At 43.4% G+C, this 24,428-nt stretch overlaps 1 protein-coding gene across 4 annotated transcripts in view; it reads left to right on the forward strand.

Annotated features, from left to right (window-relative positions):
• The first annotated feature begins 2,541 nt into the window (after positions 1 to 2,541).
• ACYP2 (acylphosphatase 2) overlaps positions 2,542 to 24,428 on the forward strand; it is a 94,254-nt gene continuing 72,367 nt past the window's right edge. The window contains exons 1-3 of one of the 4 annotated variants that reach the window (XR_012902986.1): positions 2,542 to 2,815; positions 6,195 to 6,223; positions 8,619 to 8,728. Coding sequence is in view for 2 of the 4 variants with exons in the window: in XM_075925479.1 (XP_075781594.1) it covers positions 2,746 to 2,815; positions 6,195 to 6,223; positions 8,619 to 8,728 (209 nt within the window). In the remaining 2 variants the exon portion in view is untranslated. The remainder of the gene's footprint in view (positions 2,816 to 6,194; positions 6,224 to 8,618; positions 8,729 to 24,428) is intronic. The other 3 variants (XR_001368205.3, XM_075925479.1, XM_006122113.4) reach the window with 3 other exon arrangements.

Below are 24,428 nucleotides of genomic sequence, written 5' to 3' on the forward strand. Positions count from 1 at the left end.
TAATCAGCACAGAGTGGAGCGGAAGAATGACTTCTCGTGTCTTGCTCACAACATGCCTGTTAGTGCATTCCAGAATCGTATTTGGTTTTTTTGCAAGTGTCATACTGTTGACTCATGTTTAACTTGTGATTTACTATGACCCCTAAATACCTATCAGCAGTGCTCCTTCCTAGATAATCACTTCCAATTCTGTATGTATGAAACTGATTGTTCCTTCCTAAGTAGAGTACTTTGCATTTGACCTTATTAAACTTCATCCTATTTACCTCATACCATTTCTCTAGTTTGTCAGGGTCATTTTGAATGTTGTCCCTACCCTCCAAAGCACTTGCAACCCCTCCTAGCTTGGTATTATCTGCAAAATTAATAAGCATACTCTCTATGCCAATACCTAAATTGTTGATGAAGATATTTAACAGAACTCATCCCAAAACAGACCTCTGTGGCACACTTGTTATGCTCTTCTAGCATGATTGCGAACCATTAATAACTACTCTCTAAAAATGGTTATCCAGCCAGTTATGAACCCTCCTTACTGTAGTCCCATTTAAGTTGTATTCCCTAATTTATTGATAAGGTCATGCAAGACCATATCAAAGGCTTTACTAAAGTCTAGTTATACTACATCCACCGCTTCTCTCTTATCCACAAGACTTGCTATCCTATCAAAGAAAGCTATTAGCTTGATTTGACATGATTTGTTCTTTACAGATCTATGCTGGCTGTTACCTATCACCTTATTATGTTCCAGATGTTTGCAGATGAGTTCTTTAATTATTTGCTCCACTATCTTCCTTGGCTCAGAAGTTACGCTGACTGGTCTGTAGTTTCCTGGGTTGTTCTTATTTCCCTTTTTACAGATTGGTACTATATTTGCCCTTTTCCAGTTTTCTGGAATCTCTCCCCACTTCCATGACCTTTCAAAGATGATTGCTAAAGTCTCTGATACCCCCTCTATCAGCTACTTCAGTATTCTAGGTTGCTTTTCATCAGGTCCTGGTGACCTGAAGACATCTACCTTTTCTAAGTAATTTTAACTTGTTTTTTTATTTTAACTTCTAAACCTACCCCATTTCCACTAGCATTTACTAGGTTAGGCATCCCATCACCATCAATCTTCTTGGTGAAAACCTAAACATAGTCATTAAGCAGCTCTGCCATTTCCAGGTTTCCTGTTCTTGTTTCTCCCTTTTTGCTGAGCAATGGGCATACCCTGTCCTCAGTCTTCCTCTTACTTCTAATATATCTGTAGAATGTTTTCTCATTACCCTTTGGCTACGTCTACATTGGCCCCTTCTCCGGAAGAGGCATGTTAATTTCCAACTTCAGAATAGGGAAATCCACGGGGGATTTAAATATCCCCCGCGGGATTTAAATAAACATGGCCGCCGCTTTTTTTCCGGCTTGGGGAAAAGCCAGAAAAAAGCGTCTAGACTGGCGCGATCCTCCGGAAAGTAGGAATAAGAGATCCTCCGGAAAAGGGCTTTATTCCGGAGGATCGCGCCAGTCTAGACGCTTTTTTCCAGCTTTTCCCCAAGCCGGAAAAAAAGCGGCAGCCATGTTTATTTAAATCCCCCGCGGATTTCCCTATTCTGAAGTTGGAAATTAACATGCCTCTTCCGGAGAAGGGGCCAATGTAGATGTAGCCTTTATGTCTCTAGCTAGATTGAGCTAATTTTGTGTCTTTGCCTTTCTAATCTTGTCCCTACATCAGAGGTAGGGAACCTTTATTTCTGAAAAATAAGTAAGGGGCTCCAGACAAGTGAGAAACAAAATCCCACACCCCACCTCTTATCAGCATGGGTTCCCCAATGGTGGGGGGGAGCCCCGAGCCTTAGGGGCCAGATCCAAGCAAACTGGGGGCTGCATCCAGCCCCAGGGCCTTAAGTCCCCCCCTCCCCCGATAAACATACTTGCATTGCTTATATTCAATTCATCCTTTGTAATTTGACCTAATGATGCCTGTTTATTACTCTGATGTTGATAATTTTGTTCTACAATGAAATACCTTTCTAAAGTTACTTTCAATTTTAGCAACGGTCACAGAGTTGTTCCCTGATAACAAATGGAAAAGAAGCTGTCCTGCCTGTTTAGGGAGGAAAGGTCTGTGATCCATGAGATTCTATGAAGGCATCTCCACCCAGTGAAAAACAAGTGCAGAGCCTGCCCCAACTCTGTTATTCATGGAGCAGTTTGAAGGAGTTTTTGCACCCCTCCCCCGCGCCCAACCCCACCCTTGCTTCCTGGGAGGCCAAGGGAGAGATTCCCTCCTAGGAGCCCTTTCCCAAATCCCCACACGCCGCCTGCCCCGACACTAGGCTTCGCAGGTGGGGAGAGTTCAGAGGAGGCGAGGGACTAATACTAAGCTCTGTCGGGACGCTCAGTGTAGGACGGTGCGTCCCTCTCCCGCGGGTCCCTGTGGGCGTTTCCCCTCGTTAGGGGCCCCTCGGGCTGGTGGGGGGGGAGGGGCTCCGCATACCCGGGAGCTCTGCCCTGCCTGAGAGTCTCAGGCGCCTCTGCCGCCCTGTCAGCTCCGCTCTCGGGGTCTCTCTCAAGGCGCGCGGGGGGGGGGGAGAGACACGTTCCCGCGGCTCCCAGCGGCCTCAGCAGGGACAGGCTCAGCCTGGCAGGCGGCCGCTTTTGCAAGAAGCTTGAGCCCCGCGCGCTGCCGTCCGAGCCCCTCTCGCGGAGCCCTGCGGGAGGGTCGCGCAGCGCGCCCGCAGCAGAACCGAGCAGTCCCGCGCCATGTCCGGCCTCGTTAAGGTTTCCGGTGGCCTTAAGTCAGTGGACTACGAAGTGTTCGGCCGCGTGCAGGGTAAGGGCGCGGCGCCAGGGCCCTCAGGCTGGGTTAAACGCGGCGCGGTTGAGCGCGCATGCGCGAAACTCCGAGTTGGCTTCTGGCGCGAGGCTGAGGCGAGCGAGCGGCCCGGCCCCGCCCTTTCCCAACGACTTACAGGAGTGGCCTCCTCTGGGCAGAGCGTGCTGCTAAAGCCTCCGCGCGCCTAAGTGGCTTGTACAGCCAGGGGCTGGTGAAGCCCCTGCTGGTGCCCGTCGGGCGGGCGGGTTGGATTCACTTCTCGGCTGCGACCCGGCCCCTCCCAGCCAGCTAGTTATTCCAGCCGTTTTTCTCCCCGTAGCTTTGCAGTGCGAGCGCTTGAGCGTCGCATCGGTGGCTGCAGAAGGAGTCGTCTCTCGGTGTGTCTAGACTACAGGGGTTTTCTGAAAAACGTGGCCTTTTTTCAAAGAAACTTCCCTTGTGTCTAGACTGCTGCTGTGTTCTTTCGAAAGTAAATCGAAAGAGCACGGCAGGTTTTTTGATCGCGGAAAACCACATTTTATGAGGCATAACACCTATTTTTACAAGTGCTCTTCTGAAAAAAGGCATTATTGGACATGAACTGCTTTTTTTTTTGAAAGAGCATCCAGACTGCCTGGGTGCTTTCTTTTGAAAAAGCGTCTCGTTTTTTCAAAAGTACTGGCTGTGGTCTAGATATACCCCTAGCACCAGCATCCAGGAGCCCAGGGTCGGCAACTGGGACCCTCAGGCATGGACTGGCATACAATGTACCATTAAAAACAGATTTACCAACACTTTCAGTGGTAAAGTTGGCCTTACACTGCATACTTGAGTGGATGGTGCAAAAGAACATTAAATGAGAATAAAAACATAAACTGAATGACAGAGACCCATAGTTCATAGTATATCTAGCTCAATGAGAGCCTGATGTTGGCAGGGGGCCATTAAACATTGCAGCAATTCAAATAAATAATTAAGTTATTTGCTAGTTTAATGACATGGTATCCAACACTAGCTATGTGTGTCTATTTGGCCAGTTGAGTGTGAATAGTTGGCTTGAAGAATGTGGCTGTTGGGCCAGTCAAGTGTGGCTTGTTCATGCTTCAGAACTGGTTGGGCACCACTGGTTTAATGCATGCTATAAGTCTTATGTATCTTTCATAATTTAGGGCTTAGTGTTACACCAAACTATCTCAGTTCAGACAGTGTTCTGTAGTTTTCAGCAATAAATGCATAGGTGGTTATATAGATATAGATATAATATAATAAATTTAGCAACCTTAATTTTTGGTGGGATAGCTAAAAGCTTGACAATATGTTTATATAACATAGCATTTATTTTGTACTTGGAGACTGCTGACATTCTGTAAAGATACTATTTATGCAGGATTTTGGCTGAAGGTCTTGTCTCCTTAGCAGATGATGTAGGAACTCCCCTAGTTTGTGAGTCTTGAGGGCAACAGTGGTGGCTTAGAGTGCAAGTCATGTCCCCTACTTGTTATTTTGAGCTTTCTGAACATTCCAATCTATTTCTTCAGTTAAATGGTAGGCAGAGTTCCCTGAAAGAAAATGCTAATTCAAGATGTCCATCATAAGATGGCTAATAAAAAAATAAAAGGGTGAAGGGCTTCTGGGATGCCTAGAGAAAAAATAAGTACATGATGCAAGAATCAAGGGGACTTGGCTTCTCTCTTACCTTCCTATGGTTGTCTTCAAGGATTAAAACTTGAAGCTGTAGAAGTGTTCTTTTACTGTATTGCTAAGAAGTTAAGGTTAGGGATAGAGAATCCTTGAAAAGAATATCTTCAGTGAAGCAGAATTACGGGTAAGACATTTTCTCTTTCATTATTTGTCCTAAGGAAGACCATCATAAGTAGCCATGAAAAACAAATTCATAGCCATGAAAAACAGATCACAAAGCATAAAAACTGGTCTTTTGTGTGCTTTTACCTTGTATGCTACAGATTTCATGGGGAAGACTAGTGTTTCTCAAATTGGGGGTCCTGAACCAAAAGGGAGAGTTGAAAGGTTATTTTAGGGGAGTTACAGTATTGCCGTCCATATTTCTATGCTGCCTTCAGAGCTGGATGGCTGGCGAGCAGTTGCTGTTGGCTAGTCATCCAACTCTGAAGCCATGCTATGCCAGCGACAGCACAGAAATGAGGGTGGCAATATTAGAAATAAGGGTGGCAATACTAGAAAGCAGCATTTGTTGTCTAGGTGCCCAGCTCTGAAGTAGGGATGTGAGTATATAGTCGTTTAAACAATTAACCAATAAGTCTGGTTTTACTGGTTAATCCAAACACGATATGCCCACGCCCCTGGCTGCTTCTGTATCTGAGGTGGGAGAGGCAGGAGCCAGTGCCTGTGGCAAGCTGTCTTTTAAGCTGGCTCTCCACATGTGCCGGTTCCCACAGAGACACCTTCCCTCCCGAACGCCTGCTGCCTTCCAGCTCCACGGGAGCTAATAAGCACGGGGAGACATCTTAAAAGCCATCTCCTTGCAAGCACCAGATCCCGCTGAGCCACCTGTTTCCCCCCCCCCCCCCACTCTGCTGTCTCTTTATCAGAAGCAGCACTGGGTGGGGGTCAGGTGGGATGAGGGAGCAGCTTCTGTCTGTGGGGTGGTACAGAGGCAGCAGTGCGAGATGGCAGGTGGCTCCCCAGAAGTAGCTGGGAATGCACTAGCTGCCAGCCCTGCCCTCCCTGGGGGGTGGAGGAGGTGGAGAGGGAGCATTTTAGTGACCATGTGAACCCTAAACATGTTTGTGGCTATGTGATTACTAAAATAAACTACATCTAACATCCTTACTCTGAAGGTGGCACTTCAGCAACAGCGCAAAAGTAAGGGTGGCTGTACAATACCATTCTATCTGCTGGTAACGGCTCTGCCATCAGAGCTAAGCTTCTAGCCAGCAACTGCTGCTTTTCAGCTACCCACTTCTGAAGGTAGTGCCGCCATCAGCAGCAGTGAAGAAGGGTATCTGTACTGCAACTCCCCCACCCCAATAAGCTTGCAACTCGTACATAACTCTTTTGGGGGTCAGGAACCTTAGAATTACGCACCATGACATTTCAGATTTAAATAGCTTGAATCATGAAATGTAGAATTTTTAAAATCCTATTACAGTGAAATTGATTAAAATGGACCATGAATTTGGTGGAGCTCTAATAATAAAATCAAAACAAATATGTACATATATATGAACCTGACTCCTAAGTAGCTATCCATATTTTAGAATTGTGATAAACATATATGACCAATAAAGTTTCGCAGAAAATTAGATGCAGCCTCTAATACTCAACTGAGTTTACAGACACACAAATTAGGTGAAGCTGTTAGCAATAGCATTAATTCTGTTAAATTAATCTGTCTTATCTTTTTTTTTTTTTTTAGGTGTCTGCTTCAGAATGGTAAGGCAGCATGTACGGGGCCAATTTTACATTTCAACAGTGTGGTATTTCCAGTGCTAAAAATATTGTAGGAGGCCTATATACAAAGGCATCCTGTTGGCATTTTCAGTTCTGAGCTGGACAGGGTTAAATATTTTGTGTTTTTTGTTGCTGTTTTTTAAATCATAGGTTCTTTTTATAGTAGATATATGATATAAACTAATCCTACTGTTAAAATAGTTTTTTTACAAAAATATTCATATTGATGTTATTCAGTTTGTTTGTATCACAGTAATACTTAGAGGCCTTGATCGGGATGGTGATTGTGTGTATGCACCCTGAATTTAAACATTTTAAGAGCCTGACAATATGTTGACTTTCAGAAAATGTCAGTTTTGAGCTATTGAAGCAATGGATGTTCCTTTATTTTTTCATGAAAATAAGTGTACCGTTTTAATTGTTCAGAAAATTAAAAAAATTAATCTATCATGGTTATGATTTTTTTCTGACAGATGATGTCTAGTAAACACACGATGTGAAAGTTTGGTCTCTGCAGCTCAAAACTCATCAAAGCTTCTCCACCTGTTCTGAATTTGCAGCAGGAGCATTCCAATTAAAAAAAAAATAAGCAGAAATTCAGAAAACGAGGAAACTTGTTTTACAGAGTGGAAATAGCTAGAATACTATATTTTCTGAAAATATTGACCTATGTTTAATATTAAAGATAAGGCTTTTTCAGTATATGATTATTCTTGTGAAACAGCTGAAAGTTGAAATGACTGAAGGACTTAGGATATATAACATGTTTTTAATTAGTGACATCATTCATTCCACCCACTCTGGTCTATCCAGCTACTTTGGGCTCTTGTGTTGAGTTGCCACTCTATGAGAGATATGGTCCATTGCTTTGTGTTAAGTATTGTTAACTTGGAAGTGTCAATCTGTGTAATTGAAAGTTGTGACATCATCCTGGGCCTGCTTTATATTTATTTAAGTGAAGAGAAGTGAATATTGAGTGTATTGTATGAGAAAACAAACAAGTCTGTGCCTCTCTCATATTTTGATGCCTTATCTACAAACAAATGTGACTGAATAGATAAATTTAAAATTCTCTTTATTACTTTTTAACAGATATGACAAAATATAATAAAACAATGTTGTTTAATTGTTAAGAAATTAGAAATTATTGTTGTTTAGAAATTGTTCTGATAGTGTCTAAGCAGGAACAGTTTTCCAGTGAACTTTTAACAGATAATTACTATTCATTAATAATAGCCTAGATCAGCCCAGTTGAGTGCATATGGAATAAGTCCCCAGAGGCTAATAGTAAAATCTGAGTGTGATATATGCAACTGGATAAAGATGATTGATTTAGAAAAGCAGCCATGTTAAAATACCTGTGACATATATATTTATGCAACTAATATATGAAGAAGTAGAAGACCATTTGTTGGCTAATAATGGTTGACATTTTCTTTCGGTGGAATAATTCTTTGCTGGATTTCTGAACGAGTCTGTACAGTTTTTGGGTTTAAAATATATCTTTATAACAAGGTATATGTTACCTAGATACGAGAGAGAGAAAATACAGCATGGCAAAACTTTAAAAAAGGAGATAAATTCAAGTGGCCGAAGCCAGCATAGGAAGTGAATAGATGACAAGCAATCACAATAATAATAATTTATTGTAAACAGAGCCATATTAACACCTCAAACAATTTACTAAACTTCAATCTTTATTGCTACTACAATTCCCTCTTCTTCTAGTGTTTTGCTCTCCTTCATTTACTTCTCAAGGAAACTTGCTAATTATTTTGACAGTTTGCTTGAAGATGAGGTGTCATGGCTCTTTTAAGGAAGTGTAGTAAATTCAAAAGTGCTTTAACAAAAGATGAAGTTTTTACAGCCCTTTGTTTTTGCTGCCAGTGTTATTTTTTGAAGTTGCAGCTATAAGGGTGATGTGAAAGACCCTTAATCTCTGCACAAGAAGATAACATATGTTGACAATTCTTACATGGAGATTGTAGATTTTATCCCTCCTCCTGCCAGGGAACCATCAATAGGTTCTGATATATCATGGGAAAACAAAACCAAAGAAGCTATATTGCTACTTCCTTTATTGCCAGTAGTGTAACTTGGAAGTAGAGCCAAGAGGTGATGTTATGATAAAACTGATAAGTACAGTGGAAAAATCTCACTGTCTTGTAGAAAAAATAGCTGCTTCTGCTGCAAGACCAGAACTGGCAGGAAAATCACGGTGTCTGAGTAGATGCATTAATATCTACAGATACTTTTTAGGAGTGTAGGTTTTAAGAAAGCTGTGGAAATGGAACTGGGGCTCTAAGACTACTCATGCACAATATGTGTGCGTCATAACTGCTGGTACTGAATATACTGTGTGTATATTTTGTTTTATTTTCCAAATCAGTACACAGAAGATGAAGCTAGGAAAATGGGAATAGTTGGCTGGGTTAAAAATACCAGACAAGGGACTGTTACTGGCCAAATTCAGGGCCCAGAAGATAAAGTAAATGCAATGTAAGTATTTGTGTGTCAATGTGTGTTAGCTTCACTAACCTGTCAAATTTGTTAAAATGATTCTGAATAGAATGAAAAATTAGATTTAGAGATCAGTGTCTTACTGTAACAATCATAAATCAGGTTTGATAGAAACATACCGTCTTGACTCCTGAGCAATTGTTAGCCTTCTGTTGTGTGGGAGAACTGGGAAGAGGAACAAAAAGCAATATTGGAAAGGAGAACAAAAAAGAGACCGACATGGAAAAACACAAAATTAGCAGGAGGAAAATAACAAAATAAAAAATTAATTGGTTTAGAAAGAAGGAAATGGATAATGTAAAGAAAAGAACTCTAATTGTGCTGGGACATAGGATGAGGGAATATGATGGTGGTGATGGGGAAGAATATGTCAGTGACCTCATGTCAGAGAGGCACCTTTTGTTGTCCATTTGGAAATCCATTCAGAGCTGTTTGAATTATAAAATGTCAGAATTGTCATTTGCAATCTGTATTATGTTCAGCGGAGATTGCAAGAGGCTTTCTTTTCTGCTAATATTTTTCAAGATACTGCATGTACTGGGCATGCTCTTGAATGTCTCTTTTTAGTATGGCACATATAACTGTAATTCAAGATGGGAATCAGACTAAATAGATCCTCCTTCCTGTCCTAATTGCCCTATCAAAATAAACATTGGGCTTGGGGCATTTGCACTTATGTGACCTTACACTTATATTTTCTAACTTGTTGGTAATTCAGTTCCTTCCCTTCATAATACTTGTTATCGAGCAAGGCCTCATACTAAACTGAGAAGCAATATGGCAGACAAATCTGATTTCACTATCCATACTGCCTCTTATTAAGAACCTCTCAAATGTATGTGCCTGATTATGCTATAGGTAAAATGAGGCTACTCGTACATATGTAACCATTGTTTCAGCATGTTGTGCATTCTCAAATGATTACAGCCTACTCTTGCTGCCAGTTATTGAAGTTACTTCTTTCACTGTAGTGACTGCTGATTATTCTGCAGTGCTGAAGGTCCAGAGATCAAACTCTGATGATACGTTGTGGGTGGATGAGTTACAGTTGCGTATAATAGAATTTGCTTACCTCACACAGTTCAGTGACACTCACATTTTAGTATTACAGCAGTGCTCGCCACCTCCTACTGTGATTGGGTACCTATTGTGATAGGCAAAAACATAGCTTTCCTATCCAAAAGTGTTTACAATCAAAGAAAGACAGACAGATGAAGTAGCTTGTATAGCAGATCAGAGACAAAATCCAGATCTTCTGAGTACTGCACCCAGTTCTCTTAAGTCACACTAATATCACTGCTGTTCTGTGGAGATTTGGAGTGTTTTTACTTTTATAAACTTATCAAATGTGTGAGATGTGACAGAGGATACTGGTGTTGATTTAGAGACGGAGGACAAACCAAACCAAGTGAGGTATGTGTAGGAGATGACAGTTGCTTGATATAAAGGAAGTTGTGCTAGGCAAGGAGGATGATTTAACAAAAGGTACTGTCATGAATGGGAGAAAAAAAGACTGAAGGTGTTGTTCAGGAACTTGCACATTGTTGATGTTCCAAATTTTCTCAGCATGTTCTGGCATTTTAAACTGAAGAACAGTGATTGCTGCAGCCCAACGAAAAGATAGTTTCTGTGGCACAAACAACAAAAATCATCACTTCTGTCACATGTTCCCTTTGTTAAAGTTAAACATTAAAACATTTATTAAACAGAACAGCATTGCAATAACATTAATAGTACACTTGATATTATTAAGACACGACACTTACAGCACACCTTTCCATGCCTTGTACCTTATGCTCAGATTAACTCCAATTGGACTTGAAGTCCACATTGCAGCCAATCAAATATGGGCCTGTAATAAGTTGTGCTCACCACTCTGGCACCTCCTGTTTGTTGTCTTGGGAATTATCTGAGTCCAGCCAGTTTTTACTCCCTCTTCAGGTGGTGTTTCACCCACCTTCACCTCCACTCTGGGACCTGTGTTCTCTCCAGGATCACAGAATCCTCTTCAGGACACATGCCTCACTCCAGTCTCCCTCTGTCCAGGAGCATAGCAGTTCACTCTCCAATCACTTGCCTTAGTGGTCAACTGCAGTCCTGTTTCTAGCCATATCCCTCAATGGTAAACTGTAACCCATGGCTACTCCCCCTCAGTGGTAAGTTGGGGCTTGGGGAAAGCCAGGCCTACATGCTAATCCAGGTTCCAGCCCACCCAGAGACCCTATAGCTGACAGCCATGTACTGCTCCTCTTCCAGCTGTGCCACCTCAATCCCTGGGCCACTTCCTGACAGCCCTACCACTTCATCTGTCCTTGTGTCAGGGCCTCAGTCTGGAAGCCATCTATCTGGAGCTTCCTCTCACTCCTGCTAATCCTGCCCAGCATTGCTCTGTCCAGGGTGCTGGTAGTTCCTTTAGGGACCCAGTACTTCTTCCCTGGGCTCCCAAAAGAAAACTGACTCCTCTGTCTTGCAGCTCTCTTTATATATGGGCCTGCTATGCCCTGATTGGCTGCTTTTCTCAGCCATTCTCTGGTTGGTTGTCTACTGTGCAGCCTCTGTAAAGCTGCTTTTAATCTCTTTTTCTACAATGTGGGGCAGATACCCCATCACAGGGCCACTACATCTTAACAATAAAAAAGATTTCTTCCACTTTATAATCTGTGCAGGAACAGGATCAGCAGCCACAAACAAGAACCAGGACTGGACCTCTTCACTCAGGATCCACAAATCAGGAACAGTAACACGGACATTGACAGGAGCTAGAGAGCTGAACCAGGCAGTTTGTCTCCTCTTGATCCGAAGCAAAAGAGCAATACAAACACTAGCTGCCTCTAAAATGGATAGCACAGAGCAATGTGTGCTGAGTCCTTGTACACTTTTTCTTGTTACTACACAGACTATATGCTTGGTCCTGTAGAGTTTCCCATTCTTTCCAGATTACTAGGCAGATTTCTAACTATCACTGATATAAAGCTGACCAATCAATACACATCAAAAGGCGCTGAAACAGAGTATATACTAAGGACAAACAGAAGGCAAGAAGAAAGTGGCCCAATATGGAGGACAGATGAACTGCAGCCATACAATATGGCTAAGCCTGAAAACAAATGGCAAGAAGAGGCTACAGGAAGAAAAAAGGGACTAATTTAAATCCATTATGACCAAAGTTCATCTTGAAGCTAGAAACACTCTACAGGTGTCTTTAGATGTGGTAAACCTGGTGGCACAACCCACAGCTACTGCTGTGGTCATACTAAACATACTGGTTCCAATCTTCTTGCTTGCCCCGAGAAATACAGTCCATGGTGGAGGTGCTTCCTTTTGATGGCTGGAAGCTTATTTGCCTTGAAGACAAATGAATTCTCCACATTTTGAAGAACTTCTAAGTAACTATCTCTACATTTGGACATACACACCTGCAACCGCCAAGAAAACAAAAAACATATCCCTGTCAGCACTCCAGGTTCGCCCAATATGTCCAGCAACAGTATGAGACAAAGACCCCAGAGACATTGGCCACCTCCATCGCAATCATCTTATGCAAAACATCTTATGCAAAACTTGGTCAAGGATCTGTGAGACACCCCCCCCCCCCCATCTACCCGTGCTGACAACATTTGACTCCCTTCTATGTGGCGTGGGCTTCCATCACCACAGACAAATGGGCCCTATAAATAATACACACAGGCTATTTGGTGCCATTTACCTCCATCCCCCAACCTAACCTCCCTATCCTCCCTCTTATGAGCACAATCCTTCTTATGAGCATGTTCTGAGGCATGAAGTAAACCGCCTGCTGTATCTCAAAAACTCTGCTCTTGGATGTGTACCAAGGCTCCGACTGAAAGGACAGATCCAATGAGGATTCTAAGGAGATGCCAATATCTCTGAATCATTGTGTTTCTGAAGAACACATGCTGGTTGCTTAGGAAATTTATTTTTATACATTTGAATTCACCCACTGAAATATCAGGAATTTTTCTATGGCATAGTTTGCTGTTTGTTTGATGCAGATATGCAAAGTCCATTAAAATTAGTTATGAAACAGTATCCACCCTACCAGTGAAAAGGAATTTTTCTTTACTTTTTTCCTTATCTCTCTCGCTATATATAAAAAAATTCATGTGGGACATCAGCCCAACCCCCAAGTCCAGGCCATGATCTCCGACCCCCTCCTGGGGCTCAGAAGCTCTGAGCCCCGCTGGCCCTACATGGGCAGCAGCTTTAGCTATGGCAAGGCTCCCCTCCCCAGAAGCATGCCTGGGGTTGTCCAGGGGCCAACAAAACAGGCCTGGGGCTCAGCCTTCCCTGACTCGTGGGGAGCAAAGGATTAGGGTTAGGCCTCAGCGAGGGTGGAAGGGCTGGGACTGGGCTGCGGATGAGGGGAACTGGAGCTGGCATGGCCTGGGCTGGGGCTGGTGTGGCCAGGTGATTGGGGTGGGGGAAGAGTCGGGGCTGGTGGAGCATCAGCCTGGCCCACCCAGTGGCCGAGCAGAGAGCTGGGATTGAATACCCCCAGAGAGAGAGAGACTGGCGAGCATAGTGAGCAGGGGGTGAAGTTCCCCAGTTTTTTTTTTATTACATTTTAAAATGATGACATACAAAACAGTAAAGTTCATGTAAAGAAACAATGTTGAGGCCTAGATGGCTAATGGTTGCTCCTGCATTATGGCTCTTCTCATGAATGTAACTGCTTGCAGGGTCAGGCCACTTAATAGAACTAAGTGAAAATAATTAACTGTTTTTGCTTAAAGTTTAATATCTGTGTAAAATCTTAGCAGGATTAGGGCTTTAGAACTCATTTCCTCTCTGTATTACACCCTGTGGGTGAAATCCTGGCCTTATTGAAATCAATGGTGAAATTCCCAGGATTTTGCCCTGCATATCTTCACTTAAATCTGTGGAAATTGCAGGATGTGAATGAGGGTAGAATTTTGCCTCCAAGTGTTATTGTAGTTTGATAATCAGTGTTTGATTTCTGATAATTAACTTTTTTGTAAATTCTCAGAAGAAAAGGATTACATAATTTCTATATTGCAGGGTAGTCTTTAAAAATGTATGAATTTTAAACATTTATTTTAATTTAATTGGAAAATCTTGTGAACCATTTCCAGAGGGCAATATATCAAAAAGTTTTATCATTGGATTAAATATTTTTCGAAATTATCCTAGAAAATTTTTTATTTATTTGTATTGTTAGATAACAGTATTTTGAATGCTATAAAAGGCATCTCTGTTTAAGACTAGCATTTACTGTAGTTCTATGTACATTAGCAAGCCTTGTACATAAGACCCTACTAACGATACTTGGTGCTTTTATTTAATAACATCTATTTTTAAACTATAGGTGGAGCTCTTTGGTTTGTAGATGTGTATTTTTCAACTGTTCATGCCTTATTGGAAATAAGGCTATTTGTAGACTATTCTGTAGAATCCCTTCTTTGAGTTAGAGGCTTTTTTCCCCTACTGTATTTTATAGTCCTGCTCCCCTTGTTTTTTACATGTCCATGTGCACAGCATATAATTAATCTTAGTACAAAAAACTTCATTTCAGTTTTCACCTGTCATTGAGCCTGTGAATCAAGAATAGTAGGGTCACTCTCAAAACCAAGTTACACCTATTGATGTTCATTACTGAGACACATTGTTATGGAGTTTAAAGATAGATTGAAGGTTTTCCTACCAATCCAAAATATATTATTTTAAACAATGCAATAAAATAACTATCATTCCATTTGCATAAAAGAGAACCATATAAACACAATATTTTTCTTTACAGTATCTTGTGATAGTATTCATATAATGAAGTTAAAGTCCTTAAAGACATTGTAGTTGTTGTCATAGCAACTTTCAGTGACAAAATAAGCATTCTTTTTTTAGTGAATTTTCAAGTTTAAACTATCTATAAACATTAGTCATTTGCAATTATTAACTTACAAAAAGGGTAAAGATTAGTATATGTGGATGGCTAAATTTAGAATTTATTAAAAATTGTGATGCCTTGGTATAGCAGATTAAAGGAACTGACATGCTCCTAAGAAACAATACCCGATGGAAATTTTTAAATAGTAATTATCATTGGTAACAGCAATGGTATTTAAATATTTTTCCTTCATTTTAGAGGAGAACGTGTTGTGTTAAGTATAATATTCTCTGTCCTGGAAGTGGTGGATTTATTTTAATAGATAAAAATGTTGTAAACTGAATTCACAATTATTTTTAATAATTGAAGTTTTCAGTAAAAATACCAATAACTATTAAGTCTCAAAGGGTAGCCGTGTTAGTCGGTAACTGAAAAAGCTTAAACAACGAATGGTCCTGCAGCACTTTAGAGACTAAGATACAACCGGATTTGTGCTAGTCCCACAGACAGAGACAAACACCTATGGGATCTATATCAGGCATTCTTAAAACTTAAATACCCACCCACGGAAGTGAAAAAACAGATTGACAGAGCCGGACGAGTACCCAGGCATCAGCTTCTTCAATATAAGCCTAATAAACAAAATAACAGAACACCACTGGTCATCACCCACAGCCCCCAAATTACACCCCTCCAGTGCATCATTTACAATCCACAATTGCTCCTGGAAAATTATCCTTTTCTCTCACAAGCCTTGGTGGAGAGGCCAATTCTTCCCAATAGACAGTCCCCTAACCTGAAACAAATTATTTCCAGAAACCATGCAACACACCTCCATCATACTCACACATGAACCGACTCCTGCAATCAGCTCCGGTGCCAACTCTGTCCACACACCTATTCAAGTGACATCATCACAGGATCTAAGCTCATAAGCCACCACATCAGAGGCTCATACAACTGCACATCCACTAATGTGATCTATGCCATCAAGTGCGAGCAATGTCCCTCTGCCATGTATATTGGCCAAACTAAACAGTCTCTACAGCAAAGAATTAATATACACAAATCAGACATTTGAAATGGTAACACACAAGAAACTTATTTGGAAACATTTTAACTTGCCTGGGCACTCATTAATGGATCTAAAGGTGACGGTACTATTACAAAGCAATTTCAAAAACCAGCTGGAGAGAGAAGCTGCAGAACTTGCCTTCATTTACAAATTTGACACCTTCAGTCAAGGTCTGAGCAAAGACATGAAGTGAATAGGCTGCTACATTCAACACCCTCACAACATCAAAAGCTAAGTGCCGGGCACTTACAGCCCACTTTGTTAGCCTCATTTAGCAGGGACACTCTAATTGACAAGATTTTTTTTCCTTTTCTTTCCTCCCCATTCCCATTTTTCTGCTATTTATTTGTACCTCTGAACCCCTTTCTCCATTCTTCTGAAGAAGTGGGTTGTGCCCACAAAAGCTCATGATACCATCTACATTTTTGTTAGTTTTTAAGATGCTACAGGACCATTCGTTGTTTAAGTTTTTTCAGTGATTATTAAGAAGACAGAATAACAGATAAATACACGTATAAACAAGAAAAGAGCTACTTAAGTCAAATTTCAGTATGTGCTTTTACCAAGAGAGTTGACATTTTTTCCTTATAGCACCAAATATGAGAGAGAAGGAATCAGGAGAAGATAAGTATGTTAGTTTCCATTCTGCCTGTCTTTAGCTAAATATGAGTTAATCAACTTAGATGTCTGGTGTTTGGAGTTCAGGGAAGTATTGGAATGTTGACTGTATTCCATAGATGCAGTGCACAGATGCCAGGTAACAAAGTGGAATTTATCTTTTTGTCATTTAGAGTGAAAAACAGATTTTTTTTTATACCAACTTTGAAAAGTAGGTATGTTTTTAGTGTATTAACATTTTGAATACATTTACAAATAATAGCCAGAGTAGTCTGAAATGGATTTGAGTGTTGATCGAAAGTCATTGGTTATGGTTGTTACAAAAGCACCATGCTTAAGCCATGAATGAGTTCCATTACCATGTGCAAAATATTGGGTAAATAGTTGAAATCTAATTTCCATATTTACATAATAAATTTCCTAAATAAGGCAACATCTCCCATATAAATTCAGAGTTGTATTTCTCATTTGTTTTAGTTGGAGTTGTAACATAAAGTGAATGGAAATTCCAATCTATGTGTTGAAATTTAGACATTTTTCTTAGTTTTTAGAAGGGCTATTTTTATCTTGAGCTCAATCTAAGAACAGATAGACAGATTATGGAAACACATCAGTTAAGTTTGCTATGGGACTTTAAAAGGAATTTGCGAGGGCAGGAAAGAGATTAATTTGTGTGAACAGGGAGGAATTATGAGGTAAGTATAACAACGTTGTATCTTACATATGAGGGCACATGGAAGAGGGCTCAGATGTGATTATTGAGAAGCTGACAAATGAGTGAATAAGGGTGGGAACGTAGCTAGAATAGAGCGGTGGTGGGCAACCTGCATCCCGACAGCCACATGGCCCATCAGGGTTCTGTGTGTGGCCTGCAATACATTTTATTTACTGTTGCATGCACACAGGGTTGCCAGATTCCACTGGTTTCCATGTGTGTTTGATTTTTCCTAACGATGTTACTAAAGTGACATGCACGTAAAGCAAGGGCATGTGAAGTGAAGTGCATGCTGATTGGACACAAAATTGAATGTAAGAGTCTGCTCCTCCCTCTGCATCCAATCAAAGTGCTGCCATGGTTCAATTGGCACACACCGCACATTCTAAGTTCGCAGCCCACTCACTAGCCCATTGCAGGAATAAAGGGAGAATGGGAGGGAGAAATTTTGAGCTTGAGCAGGGAGGATAAATAGGATAATGTGATAGTGTCTGAGAAACTACTGGATTCAAAGAGGGAAGTGAGTGACACAATCAAAACAACAGGCAAGGAAGAGAATTTTAGTGGCTATATTTTGCGGGGACTGAAGAGGAGCAAATATGTGAGTCTAGGAAGTCAGAAAGGAAGGTTGTCACGAGTCTGCATCCATGTATCTGATCCACATAGCTGCTTTATTTGCATAGGCCACCCGTGCCGCTTCTCAGTGCTCGCGCCACCCTTTGCACATGCGCTGTAGAGACCAAAAGGTGCAGCAAATTTGCCTTTGTCTGCAGTCCCTATATCGCCTGCTGGCGGCAGGGAGGGGGTTCCGGGCCCACCTACACTCCCGGACCCCGACCCAGGGCCCTAACAGGGAACCGTGCTCCCCGTGGTAGCAGGCGGCAGCTTACCCCTAAACTCGCCTACTCGCGGGCTTCGCGACCACGCCCTGGGTCAGCATTCAACCCCGCCGCCGGAGACCCTCTCCGCAACCCCTCGGGTGAGTTTCCCCGCATCATCATCTCCTTCTGCCCTGTTACCTGCTACCTCTGCCTTCTCTCCCCCCTTTCCCGTGTCCTTTCCCAAGCTTTTATCCTCCCCCTTTCTCTTCCGTCCAGCGGGTGACGTCATCCTCGCCGATTGCTCCGCCGACCTTTCCGCCCCGCCCTCCCCCATCGTGCCGGTGACGTCACCCGTTGCGACTGGCAGGGCGCCTGGCCCCCACACTCTCCCTGCCTCTGCCCGCCGAGCTCCTGCGCTGCGCGTGCTGGCCCCCTCCCCATGAGTGTTCGCCGACGCTTGCATTGCCGCTTCCGTAGTGGCGCAAGCGCATGCACCTCCGGCATCCCAACCCCCCCGTTGGTTGTAGTGATGGGGTTGCCTCACCCCATCACAAAGGTATTTCAGTAATAGCAAGGAACAGAATGATAGATTTGGTTCTGAGTATGGGAAGAAAAGGGTGGATTTTGAAGATGTCGAGGAAGAGAATCAGGGTCTGGAAATAGCTGGATGTGTGGGCAAAGAAGAGGGAAGGAGTAAAAATAATTTTGCAACTGTGAGCTTGAATGACAAGGAAGACAGCAGTGGTATCAGCAGAATGGAATGAAGGAAATTATATTTTTGAAGGAAAAGGAAGGTGGAGGTTATATGCATGGTCTTTAAGCTTTCTTCTTTCTGGCCTACACACTTGTTTTATGCAGAAAATGTGGGTACAGAAATACCAGAACCTGGGTAAAAATGGGGAGGCACTATCAGTAGAGCTGTAGCCCAGCTCCTTCTCTTCCTCTTGGGGCCCTGCCCCCTGGTGAGGCCAGAAGCCAGAGCCAGGCAGTGGTAAGAGCTACCCAGGGAGACCGGGCTGCTGTGGGGAGCTCCAGACCTTTCACCTGCCCTGAGCAGCGATCGGCGTGTCTGAGAGCAGCTCCCAGCTCATGTCCCCCACTCTTTGGGGCATGCCACTGTCAGTGGGATCCAGGGACAGAGGCTTTGGTTTGGCCTCCTGTGCTTTCCCTGGGGTGTGCAGGCAAGTTCTATAGGGAGTGCAAGCCTTGCTCCAACCTGAGAGAAATTGAGAAGCTCCGGGAAGGCCACAGACAACCAGGAGCCAGCCACTACTAGCACAACTGTGGCTGTTACTAGCCCAACCTCAATGGCTGCTGCACATCACCCAGGTGCCTCAGTGCATATAGGGTTGCCAGGTGTCCGGTTTTGAACCAGACAGTCCGGCATTTGAGCTTTCTGTCCAGGAAACATTGAGAAAATACCGGACATATAAATGTCTGGTATTTTCTAATTAAGTAAGTTTTATTATTATCATGAGTATCAGTACGTAATTGCGTACTGCCTGGCTGGTAGCCACGCTCACACAGTAGAGAGGACGGGGGTGGGGGGCAGGGCAGGATGGAATACCCAGTTCCAGACTCGCCTGTGTGCCCCGCTGGGACCATGCGCGGGACAGGCAGCGCCCTGGCATCTGCGTGCGCCCGGGCTAGCCCTGCTCCCCACTGGCCGGTTTTCCTCCCCCCCGCTACCTCCAACCCCCTCCCGGCCAGCCCTGCTTCCCGCCATCCAGTTTCACCCCCCTCCCTGATCTCCCCCAGCCAGCCCCGAACCTCCTGAATCCCTCCTGGCCAGCCCGACTCCCTGCTGGATGGTTCACCCCGGCCAGCCCCGCTCCCCCGCGATTCTCTCCCGGCCAGCCCTGCTTCCCGCCAGTTGTTCTCCCTCCCCCCCCCCCCCCGCCATATCCCCTGGCCAGCCCTGTTCCCCTCCCGGCTGCCCTCACACCCTCTGAGATCAAGTGTGTCCGGTATTTTTTTGAAATCATCTGGTAACCCTACGTGAATATGCCCAGCTCCCACTACCAGGTTTCCCTGCTGCCAGGCTGCCCCATGGCAGGTCCCAGCTTTTTCTGGTTGCAGGCTGCCTCCACTGCTGGTCTTTGTGCCCAAGGCAGAAGCCATGTGTGGCACTGCTCTTCTCCTGCCGCTTTTGGCTTGTGGCATTGCCCTCTGCCAAAAAAACTACGCCCGTGTTGCTTCTGCTCTGTGTCTGCCCAAGGCTACTTTGCCAATTTTGAAAAGTGCACAGGCATGATTCTCTGTAGTGCCCCCCAACCAGTTCTAATCCTTATCCTCTGGAGGGTCCAAATGTTCATTGTGCCTATGACAGCCAAGAATATTAATCCACCTCTGTTTTTACGCTGCATGGAAGGCCCAGCATTTTTCAGTTGAGGATCACAAAGCACCTTTACAGCAAACAGTCTATATCCGAGTTTTGTTCCAAGCTCTACAAGACTTCAGTGCAGTGGTCTTGGGCAAGTCATTGAGCCTTTGTGCCTCACTTTCCCCAGTTAAAATGGAGATAATGCTTATCTTACAGGGATGTTGCAAGATTTAATTCATTAATTTTGTAAAGTGATCTTCGCCTGAAAAATGCTGTAGAATTGTAAATTTTTTAATAGTAGTCACAAGCTGAACAAATAACATTTAGACCACCACATTTATATTTCAGAGCTAAAAACAACTTGTACTGGTAGGCTGCATCAGACTGTACTGTAAACAGTAGATAGTGCAGCTGTTCCTCTGAAAACTAGATTTAGAATATTTCTCAGCTAATTAGAAGGGGTGTAAATATTTTTTTCTTTAACCCAAATGGAACATTTTAAGATATTAATTTCGACTGTTGAGAACTCCCTTAAATTTTGTGAATGATGTATTTATATGAAGCTTTTGCTGAGTTAGTATCTTTGAGTGGCAGATCCTAACTCTTACTGAAAGCCATTTATGCCTTTGAAATGTCTTCTTCAGAGTTCATACCTTGCTGGGACCCAAAGTAATGCTCCATGATCATGTTTTCAAAACATTCTGTAACCAGGTTAAAGATGTTTTGTTAAGGATGTAGACCAGTTCAAGGCCCTTACTGCTGTTGCACCGTTTTCAGGACAAAGATTTTCTCTGAATATTTAGTGCAGCATATACACCCTTTGCATGAGTAGTAGTGAGCAACAATTCAGTTTAAAATGTGTTGTATAAAGGAGTGATTCTTAACTAAATTCCTAATATAATAGTTGGATGCTGACAGTAACTAGGTTTCTATCATTGGAAAAAGAATAAGTAGTCCTGTGACACCTTAGAGACTAACAAAAATATATAGTATCGTGAGTTTCCATGGGCAAAATCCACTTCTTCAATGAGCTTGAGTGTGTTTTGCCCATAAAAGCTCATGATACTATATATATTTATGTTAGTCTCTCAAGTGCCACGGGACTACTCATTGTTTTTAAAGGTACAGACTAACATGGCTAGCCCTCTGAGAAAGTGGAAAAGGAGTAGACCTCAGAAGTGTATGTCGTCTCCCTGGGACACACTATATATCCTATTTTTTACCAAGCTGCAGAGGCATCAGAAGTACAAAGTACTACATAAAATGAGTAGCTTTTATTAATGTGAACATTCTAAATATATTTGTCTATTCAAATGCTCATTACTTGGTTATCTACATTACTGAGTTTCTTGATGAGAAACCTATTATACTGTGCAAGACATAGATATGAATTAGGAAAAGCACTCACTATATATCAGAACAAAAGATATGAAAATCCGGTCCACTGCCTGCATGTATCAATTTGCAAAGTTTTAAAAACATAACAATAAAAGTGATTAAGTTGTGCTGCTGTTACATATGCCTTCTTTCCTTGTTGCTTTTATGGTGTAAGCTTAGTGTTTTCTTTCTGAAGTCTGTAGGGTTTCTTTCCAAAGATGAAGATTTAGGGATTCTTTTATTTTAACATAACTGCTTGAAATTAGTCTAGAGCTGGAAACATAGGAAGATTGTGGTGGCAATGCCCAGTCATTATTTGGCGGTCAGCCTGGAAGACATGTCGGAATGAGAGTTTGGGGTCTCTGACTCATTGACAATGATACATGATATAGAAGAGAAAGGAAACAATGATTCTCACATTGAGGTTGGAGTTTCTAGCAGATCCTTGTCTCTGAAGGGCATAAGCAGGGGTAGGCAATAATTTTTGACTCCAAGAATTTGTAAGTGGTCAAAGGCTGCACTCTGGGGTGGAGATTGGATGCAGAAGGGAGCTCAGGATAGAGGATTGGGGTGCAGGAGGGGATGTAGGGTCGGGGGGAGTTTGGGTGAAGGAAGGGGTTGTGACCTGGAGCAGAGGACTGGGGTGGAGGAGGAGGTGCAGGGTGCAGAAGGGGGTATGAGTATGGGTGAAGGAGAGGATTCTGACCTGGAGAAGGAGTGTAGGGGGCAAGGGTAGGACGAGATATGGGTGCAAGGTTTGTGTTACATGGGGTAGTTGCTGGAGGGGAACAGAGGATTAGGGGGAAGGAGGGCTTGGGGTGCCAAAGGTAGGCTCCGGCCAGGAGGTGCTTACTTAGGTGGCTCCCAGCCAGCAGCCAAGGAGGCCCCTTAGGCAGTCTCCCTGCCTGCTGTGTCCTGCATGCTGTTCAAAGTGGCCAGCTGCTTCACTGAGTACAGTGAGCCCCAGGAGTGGATATTTCATGCACTCCCTGCCCTGCAAACATGGCCCAGGCAGCTCCCATTGGCCAATTTCTGGACAATAAGAGCTGTGAAATTGTGCTGGGAATGAGACGAGCACACAAAGCCTCTCTTTCTTCCTCCTCCCTCCCCAGCTTGTGGCAGTGCTCAGAGAAGCACATGGTCAGAACAGCCAGCTACCAGAGCTGGTGGGCGGGGACTTCTTGCCCAAGACTCCTGCTGGGCTGCAGACCAGATCCAGTGGCTTGAGGAGCAGGATTCGGCCCATGCGCTGAATTTTGCCCACCTTAGCATAAAGTGTGAGAATTAGAATCATAGAATACTAGGACTGGAAGGGACCTCAAGAGGTCATCGAGTCCAGTCCCCTTCCTTCATGGCAGGACCAAATACTGTCTAGACCATCCCTGATAGACATTTATCTAACCTACTCTTAAATATCTCCACAGGTGGCGATTCCACAACCTCCCTGGGCAATTTATTCCAGTGTTTGACTACCCTGACAGTTAGGAACTTTTTCCTAATGTCCAACCTAAACGTCCCTTGTTGCAGTTTAAGCCCATTGCTTCTTGTTCTATCCCTAGAGGCCAAGATGAACAAGTTTTCTCCCTTCTCCTTATGACACCCTTTTAGATATCTGAAAACTGCTATCATGTCCCCCCCTCAGTCTTCTCTTTTCTAAACTAAACAAACCTAATTCCTTCAGCCTTCCCTCATAGGTCATGTTCTCTAGACCTTTAATCATTCTCGTTGCTCTTCTCTGAACCCTCTCCAATTTCTCCACATCTTTCTTGAAATGCAGTGCCAAGAACTGAACACAATTCTCCAATTGAGGCCTAACCAGCGCAGAGTAGAGCGGAAGGATGACTTCTCGTGTCTTGCTCATAACACACCTGTTAATGCATCCCAGAATCATCTTTGCTTTCTTTGCAACAGCATCACACTGCTGACTCATATTCAACTTGTGGTCCACTATAACCCCTAGATCCCTTTCTGCCGTACTCCTTCCCAGACAGTCGCTTCCCATTCTGTATGTATGAAACTGATTGCTCCTTCCTAAGTGGAGCACTTTGCATTTGTCTTTATTAAACTTCATCCTATTTACCTCAGACCATTTCTCCAATTTGTCCAGGTCATTTTGAATTATGTCCCTATCCTCCAGATTAGTCGCAACCCCTCCCAGCTTGGTATCATCTGCAAACTTAATAAGCATGCTTTCTATACCAATATCTAAATCGTTGATACTCCAATATACAATGGGCTTAAACTGCAGCAAGGGAGGTTTAGGCTGGACATTAGGAAAAAGTTCCTAACTGCAAGGGGGGTCAAACTCTGGAGATATTTAAGAATAGGGGTATGTCTACACTACAAAGTTAATTCGAACTAACGAACGTTAGTTCGAATTAACTTTGATAGGCGCTACACTAGCACTCCGCTAGTTCGAACTTAATTCGAACTAGCGGAGCGCTTAGTTTGAACTAGGTAAACCTCATTCCACGAGGACTAAGCCTAGTTCGAATTTACTAGTTCGCATTAAGGGGTGTGTAGCCCCTTAATTCGAACTAGTGGGAGGCTAGCCCTCCCCAGCTTTCCCTGGTGGCCACTCTGGCTAACACCAGGGAAACTCTATTGCCCCCCTCCCGGCCCTGGAGCCCTTAAAGGGGCACGGGCTGGCTACGGTGCCCGTGCCAGGTGCAAGCCTGCCAGCACCCAGCCAGCAGACCCTGCACCTGGCACAGCTCAAGCCAGCCACCCGATGCCCCCCAGCCCTCCCCCTCTTCCCGGGACCAGGCTGGCGGCTCCCGGGAGCTTGCCCAGGACCGCAAGAGGCGGGCACCCACCTGGTCTAGTGCAGACATCCTGGACCTCGTCCACAACCTCCGCACTAGGCACAGGAAAGCGGCCGTCTAGG

The sequence above is a fragment of the Pelodiscus sinensis genome, chromosome 3 (assembly GCF_049634645.1).
Source record: "Pelodiscus sinensis isolate JC-2024 chromosome 3, ASM4963464v1, whole genome shotgun sequence".
NCBI classification, from domain to species: Eukaryota; Metazoa; Chordata; order Testudines; family Trionychidae; genus Pelodiscus; species Pelodiscus sinensis.